The 9,973-nt window shown below is 51.5% G+C and overlaps 1 protein-coding gene across 1 annotated transcript; it reads right to left on the bottom strand.

Annotated features, from left to right (window-relative positions):
- Positions 1-3,313: 3,313 nt before the first annotated feature.
- Positions 3,314-9,721, bottom strand: LOC130035084 (keratin, type I cytoskeletal 9-like). The gene is made up of 10 exons (XM_056126565.1): positions 9,586-9,721; positions 9,260-9,510; positions 7,424-7,506; positions 7,144-7,300; positions 6,711-6,872; positions 5,547-5,672; positions 5,201-5,424; positions 4,323-4,833; positions 3,629-3,707; positions 3,314-3,333 (listed from the first exon to the last, which is right to left on the bottom strand). Exons 1-10 carry the CDS (start codon positions 9,719-9,721, stop codon positions 3,314-3,316), a joined length of 1,749 nt encoding a protein of 582 aa, XP_055982540.1.
- Between the last annotated feature and the right edge of the window lie 252 nt (positions 9,722-9,973).

Genomic DNA, 9,973 nt, shown 5'->3' on the forward strand with positions numbered 1-9,973 from the left:
TGAGATCAGCACCAGGAGGATTACTCCATAACTTAGAGGCCAGCCGGGTATCCTAGAGGAAAGGGCAGTTCAGATAGAGAAGGGAGCACCAAATAAAGGATGTTTGGAGGATCCTCCCAGGAGGGGAGATGCATGTCGAAAGTAGACTATGGACTGAACATGTTTGCCACTCAATGCCTCTTTTGCAGACCACAACACCCAAAAGGAGAGAGAGAACACAGGGGATTGCCCTGCCACAGAGACAGGGGGGATGGGGGGATGGGGGTGGGAGGGATATTATCCATGGTGGTGGAAAATGGGCACTGGTGGAGGGATGGGTATCTGATCATTGTATAATTGAAACCAAAGCACAAAAAATTGTAAATCTACAACTTTAAAATAAAATAAAATAAAATAAAGGGGAAAAAAAAACCCTTCAAGAACTCACTGCAATGGCATCACATCAGTGGAGCTGCATCACAGCTCTGAAGGTGTGGCTGGATTCTCATGCAGCTGTCATAGCTCTGAATCGAGTTATAACCAGGGTCAGAAGAGTTTTCTTAAAGAGCTGGAGCATATACTTTGCTCCAGGAGCCCCAGGTTTAATCCCGGGCATTGCAGAGAGGGAAGAGATTCCTCAGCCGAAATGACACATGGAGAGACTATAAGATGTTAGAGGGGTTAAGGCACTAACCTTGCAGGTGACCAACCCTGAGCACTGCCAAGAGAAATTTCTGAGGGACCAGAGAAGAAATGTATCAGGTAAGGCACTGACCTTGCACACAGCTGACTCAGGTTCAATCCCTGGCACCATACATGGTCCCTTGAGCACCACTAGGAGTGATCCCTGACCAGAATTCAGAGTAAGAGCCCTTCTTTTGTTTGTTGTTGTTTTTGCACAATATATTTTTTTATTAGTGAAACACCACGAGGTACAGTTATAGACTTACAAATTTTTGTGCTTGGGTTTCAGTTATACAATGATCAAGTGCCCGTTCCTCCACCAGCGCCCATCCTCCACCACCACAGGTCTCAGCATCCCTCTCACCCCCCATCCCCCTCAGTAAGAGCCCTTCTTAATGGTTCCAGATGAAATGCAATAATCTTCACACACTTTCCTCTAAGGAAAATGTATTGGACCATTTTTAGCAGAATATTCATAACAGGCAATACAAAATTAATTGTTTTGGTTCTGCTTTGGTTGGCATGGTTTGGAATTTGGGGTGGAAACATCCAAAATATGGTGGTGTGAAGATGCAATGGCGGCGGGGTTGGTGTTCGAATATTAAATATAATGAATTATTGTGAACAACTTTCACTTGTCACTTGTCATCCTGTTGTTCATCGATTTGCTCCAGCGGGTGCCAGTAACGTCTCCATTAGTCCCTGTCGCGTGATAGTGTAGCCCAATGGCATACTCAGGGCTCTTTCATGGTCAGGGGAATGAGACCCATCATTGTTACTGTTTTTGACATATTGAATATGTCACGGGTAGCTTGCCAGGCTCCGCTGTACGGGCAAAATACTCTCAGTAGCTTGCCGAACTCTCGGAGAGGGATGGAGATTTTTGTGACCTCCAGGAACAACTACATAAAAATAAACTTTATAAAAATGAAATAAAATTTTAAAAAAGAAGAAGAACCCTAAACACTGCTGGGTGTGGCCCTAAAACCAAAAAAAGATAAAAGAAAAGAAAGAAAGACATGCCACGCAGAACTCTTAGGTCTGGAGAGCCAAACAGTACTGCATCTCCAGCACTTTTCCTGCTGAGGAGCCTGGTCTCAGGAGTCCTGCGGCAGTGTGGCTGCCCAAATCTGCCCTAGTGGAGGACCACAGGGAGAGAGAGCCCCTCCTACCAGAGCCCGTGCAGGATCAGCTCCCAGGTATCTCCCACCAGGTGGCAGAGATGGATTGGGCAGGGTGACCCTAGATGATAGCAGATAGCAGTCCCCAGACACAGTACTGTCAATGTTCCCACCACAGTCTGTAAGGTAAGGTCACCAGGGAGGGAAGCAATAGGACAGCAGGGAGGGCAACTGCCTTGCACACGGCCCACCCAGATTTAATCCCCAACTTCCCATATGGTCCCCTAAACACTGCCAGGAGTAATCCCTGAGCACAGAGTCAGGAGTGAGCCCTGAACACCACTGGGTATGCAAAAAAAAAAAAAAATCCAAGATCACAAACTAAATCAATGTAGTGAATGTGTCTAGTCAATAAGCTTTTTTTGGGGGGGGGAACCCAGCAATGTTCAGTGGTTATTCCTGGTTCTTCACTTAGGAATTACTCCTGGCAATGCTCAGGGGACCATATGGGATGCTGGAGATCGAACTCAGGATGGCTGCATGCAAGGCAAATGCCCTATCTGCTGTACGATAGCTCAGGCCCCAAGTCTGTAAGCTTTGGGGAAGTTGGGCCTATATCCTTGGCCCTGCCTTCTGACTCTGCAGGTAAGGCATCGTAAGGATCACTCCTAGTGGTGCTCAAGGGACCATGTATGGTGCCAGGGATTGAACCTGAGTCAGCTGTGTGCAAGGTCAGCGCCTTACATATGCAAGAAAAAATATCTCCTCCCCTTGCTTCTGAGTCTTTTCTCAGCATCTTGGACCCCTGCTTGAGCTAGCCTGCTGGAGGACAGTCCCCACCCCATCACACAGCCAAGTCCCCAAGCAACTTGGAACTGACCACAGCGACATACAAGAAAACAAGACTGGGACTGGAGCGATAGCATAGCGAGTAGGGCATTTGCCTTGCATACAGCTAACCTGGGTTCGATCCCCAGCATCCCATATGGTCCCCCAAATACCACCAGGAATAATTCCTGAATGCAGAGCCAGGAGTATTCCCTGTGCATTGCTGGATGTGATCAAAAAAAGCAAAAGAAGAAAAAAGAAAACAGGACTGTCTAAAGATGCCTGTCTAAATTACCCACTGCCACATCCAAGATCTTATGCAATTATTTCGGGCCACAACTGCTAATAAATTTATAGGAATGCTAACCAACTCTTTTTAAAATATGTTTCGTTGACTGTCTCTTCAACCCCACTCTTAAGCCCCAAGAACCAAGAGTTCAGAGTCCTCATTTAATTTGCAGTAGAAAGACTTTATTCAAAGATCAAGATTGACAGGGAGCAGGATCAACCCCAAACCAGATCACAGAAGAGAGGTGTCTCCCCACCTTCCCAGGTGAGTAGGTCAAAGGCAGCCAGAGCACTTGGCACAGCCAGGCCCCCTTCAGGGACTCAGGAGCTCCCCACCAGCAGACAGATGTCATATGGGGTCTGTCCATCAGGAGGGTGCTCAGCCGGGGGAGCGCCGGGGAGTGCGGAGGGGCTTAATACCGCATGAAGTAGCCTGTGGGGAGAAGGAAGGGTGGTGAAAGAGAGACAGTGCGGAGATGAGCAGGATGCAGGGGCACCTGAACGGGGAGAAAGCTGGGGGCACTGGAACTAGACAGCTGCAGACCTTGGGTCCACCTGGCTCCCCTCCGATTCCTAAAGGTCTCCGGCAGCCCTGGGAGATGTCCTCCCGTTTCAGAGGACCCTGGCTCCTGAGCTCCTCCCTCCTCCCCTTGACAGTTTCATCAGCAAATTCTTTGGCTGCTGTTACCCCTCTTTGGCCCAGCTGTTACTGACACACAGAAGCACACCTGCAGAGAGCAGAGGCCAGCTCTCCAGGCTGCTCCAGGCGCGGTGCTCCAGCCCAGTCACCAGCTCCGCCTCTGCTTCCTGTTACCCATTTTATTTGACTAAAATCAGCATGCACAAGAGGAAGATCTCTCTGACCAAGAGTACCTGCCCTACCTGAATCATTCTGTCCCTTTAGGTAATGACATCTCGTAACTGGTGCATGCCAGGGGAACAGACCCACTGACCATGACTCCTGAACCACTTCCACCTGACCTGCTGTTGATCTGGGTTTCCCTTCTCAGGTGGTCAGCAGGACTGGCCGTGGCACCCTGCTGAGCCCCTCAGTTATGCTTTGTACCACCTGGAATCAATTCTTGACCTTCTCCCAGACTCATTTTCCTGATCTCTGAAATGAAGATACTAGCAAAATCCACCTCATAAAGTATGGTGGAGCTACACAAGATAAGGCACTATTTGCAACCTCCTCCTATGCTCTTGCTACTCAGGTCGTGTAGAAATTTGGTCCTAGCCTCACAGAAGGCTCTGGAAATAATAATGATCCATTTAGGACCCACAGTTCATCCATGATACCTCCATTAAATCTAGTTCTTTTCAGAATCTGTAGTACTCAGAGACCCAGAGATACTCAGAAACAGGTAGCACCCTGACAGATAACACCCGTGCCCCGCCCCACAACCTAGAGTTGTTGCTTACCTTGTGCATCATCACAGTTGCCAGATTTCGAGGAAGAGGACTGGGACTGGGATGGTTTTCTACTTTCTCCTCCACAGCTACTACTTCCTCCTCCGGATCCACTTCCTCCTCTGGATCCACTTCCTCCTTCACAGCCACCACTACTTCCTCCTCTGGATCCACTTCCTCCACTATGGCCACCACTGCTTCCTCCCCCATAACTACCTCCACTTCCTCCGCCATGGCCACCACTGCTTCCTCCCCCATAGCTGCCTCCACTTCCTCCTCTTGATCCACTTCCTCCGCCGTGGCCACCACTGCTTCCTCCCCCATAGCTGCCTCCACTTCCTCCTCTTGATCCACTTCCTCCACCATGGCCTCCACTGCTTCCTCCCCCATAGCTGCCTCCACTTCCTCCTCTTGATCCACTTCCTCCACCATGGCCTCCACTGCTTCCTCCACCATAGCTGCCTCCAGAGCTACTTCCTCCACTTCCACCTTGAGATCCACTTCCTTTCCCGCCTCCAAAGCCCTTTTGTTCAGCGCCACAAGAATCACTGAGGAGGAAAGAAAACAGAGAAAATGAGTGTTCCCCACCTATCTGCACAGTCAAGACCTAAACATGAGTCTTTCTCAGTTGTCTCACACACAGAGTGGAGGACAGAGGCAGGATGGCTCCCCCCACAGCTCCAAGAGAGAGCATCTTCTCCCAGCAACCGGGACTAGTCCCTGAATGCCACCCTCCTTTATGTTGGCCTGACCCCTTGGTCCCTTATAGGATGAGGAATCCTCAAGAGGTCCTTGTGCACAGGAACTTTCCCCACTGCCTCGGTCCCAGGACCGGAAGTGACATCAGGGGCTAGGCATTCCCAGAGATGCCACCGAGTCCTGGCACTTACAAGTCCTCCTGGCCACCCTGCAGGAGACTGCGGTAGGTCTCAATCTCCTGCTCCAGCCGCGTCTTGATGCAGAGCAGAAGGCTGTACTCCTGATTCTGGCACTCTGTCTCTGCCCGGATCTCAGTCAGCTGCCCCTCCAGGCTGCTGATCTGGTCCTGGATCTGCTGCAGCTGCACGCAGTAGCGGTGCTTTGTGTCTTCCAAGGTCTTCTCCAGGGCGGATTTCTAGGGGCAGAAGAGGCTCTCAGTGGGTGTGTGCGGGGTGGCATTCCCCCTTCCCTCACCCCAAAGCCTGCCAAGCCTTCCATGCCATGCCCGGGCAGAGGGTCTAGAGCAGAACCACCAACCATGCTCAGCTGGGACTGCAGCTCGATCTCCAACGCCTGCACACTTTGCCGGAGCTGGGTCAGCTCCTTGGTGCTGCACTCCTTCTCCTCACCGCTGTTCTTCACCTGTTGCTCGATCTGCGCCATCTGCAACACCAGAAGCTCAATGAGAACCAGCCTGGACTGTGGCTGCCACAGCAAGGCTCTGCCCCCACTCATGGCACCCACACTCCCAGGTCAAAACTGGATCAAAGCCCAGGACTCTACCATCAGGATCCCCCAAACTAACATTTCCTCTTGGCGAGATCCTTCACACCTTGTCCCTAAATCACCTTTCTAAACTTGTTTTTTTAAGTTCGTTTGTCTGTTTAGGGGTCACACTCAGCAGTGCTAGGGGTGACTACTCCCAGTTCTGTGCTTGTGAGGGAAGGTGCTAGAGGTGGCTCCCAAGGGACCATAGCAGTGCTAGAGGTCCAATCTGGTCCTTCTGCATGCAGAGCAAGTGCTCAATCCATTGAGCCATCTCTCTGGCCCTATAACCTTATTTTACATGACCACAGACACATACACATTCTCACATGCAGCCCCTGCCCTCTTTTGGGAGGCTCTAAGCCAAGGACTGGAGACCTGGCCAGATGGGGGAAGAGGGGGCGGAACACAGCATATAGTTCACGCAGATTGAGGGCCTTGCAGTTGACCCCTGCTAGAACCTGGCTGCTCGGGGCCCTGAATTTTCATGCTCAGCCACCATTCACAGGTTTGTATGGCCCAAAGGTTCTCCAGCAACCTTCTGTGGCCTGTGTCTGGGATCTCAGCTCTGCACACACAGCCAGGCACCAGGAAGCACCCATCATTCTGTCTACATGCCAAGAAATGGACAGAAGATGAGTGACAGAGGTGCCAGAGCGATAGTACAATGGGGAGCGCATTTGCCTTGCACTCAGCCAACCCAAACACGATTCCCAGCATCCCATATGGTCCCTTGAGAACCACCAGGGGTAATTCCTGAGCACAGAGCCAGGAGTAATCCATGAGCATTGCCAGGTGTGCCCCCCCACACACACACAAAGAAAGGTGAATGACAAGGAGCTAGATGGTGGAGGGGGATGGTGGAGGGGGATCATAGAGGGGGGAGAAAGAGGAGGGCAGGGGGCCATAGGCAGCCCAGCATCCCACTCTGCTCACCTCAGATTCATATCTTTGCTCGATATCCTTGCGGTTCTGAGCACTGAGCTGCTCATACTCCTGGCGCATGTCGTTGAGGATCTTGGTGAGGTCTCTGCTGGGTGCCGCATTCATCTCCACACAGACATCACCAGTGGTCTGGCCTGTCAGCTGGCTCATCTCCTTCCAGGGAGGAAGGAATCAAGAGGTGAGGCGACTGGAGCTGCCGGCGCCCTCACTGCCCTCCCCCTGCGCTGTAACCAGGGACTGAGTTTGGAAACAGAACCCAGCCCCTCCATGAGCAGCACTGAGCAGCAGCTGGGAGTGTCCACGAGCACAAGGGACCAGGGGTCTCCCAGGCAGTGCACCCAGCTCACTCCACATACACCCTCCCCACTATCTCTGCACTGCCACTCCCCGATCGTCCCCCTCGCCAGAAGCATCAGGGTCCTACTTCCTCATGGTTCTCCTTGAGGGCCTTCTTCTCCTCCTCCAGAGACTCCAATTGCAGCTCCAGGTCAGTCTTCTGCATGGTCAGGTCGTCCAGCACCCTGCGCAGGCCATTGATGTCTGCCTCCACACTCTGGCGCATGCCCTGTTCCATCTCAAACCTACAAAGCAGCCAGGGGGAGGGAATGAGCAAGAAGATGCCGGCCCCTGAAGGGACCCTCATTGAGTACCAAGGGGTGAAGGAAAAGGCTGATGACAGGAAAGGTAGTGGCAGCAGAGCTCACTTCATCCTGAAGTCATCCATGGTCATGCGAGTATTGTCCAAGTCCAGGAGGGTTTTGTTGTTGTCTACCGTGAGGCACACAATCTAAAAAGAGATGCACCAGCATGGAACACAGGCTCCCCTCCTAGGACTACGGTTCAGAGGGCAAGAGGCTAGACAAAGCCACAGAAGAAGAGGAACCCATCCAGGAAGATGCTCAAGCTGTGGGAGGTGCTTCCGACATCTGGTATAGGGCACCCAGCCCTCGCTTCCATCCACAGGGTGCTGAGTATGGCTTTTAGTCACTCACTTAGGATGGATCTGAAGACATGACCAAGAATTTCATGGGGATTCAAGATCAATAAGACACAACTCCTTGAGGGATCTACTCATTGGCTACGATGTTCAGAGTATGCTAGTTCAAGGGAAAAGAGAGGGCTTGTGGCTATGGAGAAGTCCAGAAAGAGTTCAGGCAGGAGGTGGTCCTTGAAATGGTCACTTCCTAAAAGATGGCTAAGGTCACACATGATTGAATAAGTGGAAGATATTTGAGGTGGAATAAATAGGACATTCAGAGGCAGCGATGATGTGAAGGTGAAAGCAGCAAGTGGCTAGACTATGAATCGCTTGAGGAGCAGAGGCTACGTCTGGAACAACATTTTGCCTGCAAAACTGATGGGTTGTTATTCACTAAACCAGATAGATGGTTAAATGGATAGATGTGAATGTGGGTGGATGGATGGATGGATGGATGGATGGATGGATGGATGGATGGATGGATGGGAAGAGGGGGAAGGAAGGAAGGAAGGAAGGAAGGAAGGAAGGAAGGAAGGAAGGAAGGATAGATGAATGGTGGTTGAATAGACAGATGATGGGTGAATGGGAATAGGAAGGAAGAAAGGAAAAAGGAATGATGGAAGGAGAGAATGAAATGAAAGACAGATGGATAGATGAACGGACAGATGGATGATGGATTATAGATGGGTGGAAAGGTAGGTGGATTAATGGGTGGGTGGATGAATGGTAAGGTAGATGAATAGAAAAGTGGATGCATGGATGGGTGGATGGATGGTGCGTGGATGGGTATGTGAATAGAAGATAAATACATAGGTGGAAGAATTGATGGGTAGATGCCATTCATCCCTGGAGTTAGATCATTTTCATGACTTAAAGAAGAAGCTTATATATATGGGTTCAAGAAGACTGAAAAACGCAGGTCAGGCTCTATAAGAGCCTAGGAGGAGCAGGAAGGAAAAGATAGGATTTCTGCTCAAACCAAAAGGAATGAAACTCCAAGGGAGTGAGAAGAGAGACAAGCTCCCTCTCCCAAATCAGGACAACATGCTTTGGGCAGAAGCACTCACACTCTTCTCTCATGGCATTATATAAGTTTTAAACCAGCTGGAATTGAGAGGTGGTCTTCCCACCCTCTGCATTAGATGAGGAGAAGACTAGGACCCAGGGAGAGCACAGGTTCCCCATGGCCACACAATCAATTGGTGGCAGACCTAGAACCCACAATCAATTGGTGGCACCTCTGGGTTCCAGGAAAGGGTTCTCATTGCTCCCTCCACTCTGTGATCACACCCCAATCTAGACCCAGGCTATAAAGGGGCCCCCACATCCAGCCCGGGGCTTGCCATGTGGATCCTCTTCCTGACTCTGCCCAACCTCTGAGATCTGGGGGTCAGATGTTCAGAGCCCAGAGCCCAGACCAAAGTCTCAGCAGGTGCCACACTCAAGTGTGTTTCTAACACAAATTGAGTTTGCAAAAGATGGATTCCCTGACTTTTCTCTGAGCTTGGAGAGTAACATCTAAACTGAGAGGGTGATGGAGACAGCTTGGCACCCCACATACCTGCTTCTTGAGATCCTCGATGGTGTCGTAGTAGGAGGAGTAGTCCTTCCGACAGGTCTTGGACTCCTGCTTCTCATACCAGGCCCGGATCTTACTCTCCAGGTCGGCATTGGCCTCCTCCAATGCCTGCACCTTTTCCAAGTAGGTGGCCAGCCTGGAATTGAGGCCCTGCATCGTGGACTTCTCATCAGCGCCAAGAATACTTCCATCACCGCCTCCTACCCCACCACCGAAGCCACTTCCAAACCCGCCTCCAGAGCCCCCAAAGCCTCCTCCAGAGCCCCCAAAGCCTCCTCCAGAGCCCCCAAAGCCTCCTCCAGACCCACCCCCAAAGCCTCCTCCAGACCCACCCCCAAAGCCACCCCCACAGCTCCCAGAACTCCCAAAGCCTCCTCCAGACCCACCGCCACCAAATCCTCTGGAACCTCCACCAAAGCTTCCGCAAAAACTACCGCCGCTCATTCCCCCACCAGACCCTCCACCACAGCTGGACCGGTAACTGCCACCCCCACCCCGGCCACAAGCCCCCGAAGTCCCCGAGGAGCTGAAGCGGCTGCAGGAAGAGCGTGAGCTGCTCCCGCCCGCCCCGCAACTGCTGATGCTGTAGTAGGAAGATTGTCCGCAGCTCATGGTCCTGACGATGGGTTCCTGCAAGTGAGGAAAACGGTAGGAGAGTAGCAGCTGGTTCCCTCGTCTGTGGCTGTCCCTCAGGCT

Source organism: Sorex fumeus, unplaced genomic scaffold, assembly GCF_029834395.1.
Source record: "Sorex fumeus unplaced genomic scaffold, SorFum_2.1 ptg000063l, whole genome shotgun sequence".
Taxonomy (NCBI): Eukaryota; Metazoa; Chordata; class Mammalia; order Eulipotyphla; family Soricidae; genus Sorex; species Sorex fumeus.

Excerpts from the sequence above, each read along its gene's own strand:
- LOC130035084 (XM_056126565.1), bottom strand. The coding sequence starts at position 9,721 with ATGAGCGGCGGTAGTTTTTGCGGAAGCTTTGGTGGAGGTTCCAGAGGA. Across the intron at positions 6,873-7,143 it reads TCAAGGAGAACCATGAGGAA|GAGATGAGCCAGCTGACAGG; the intron begins GTAGGACCCTGA and ends CCTCCCTGGAAG. Across the intron at positions 5,673-6,710 it reads AGCAAAGATATGAATCTGAG|ATGGCGCAGATCGAGCAACA; the intron begins GTGAGCAGAGTG and ends CTGGTGTTGCAG.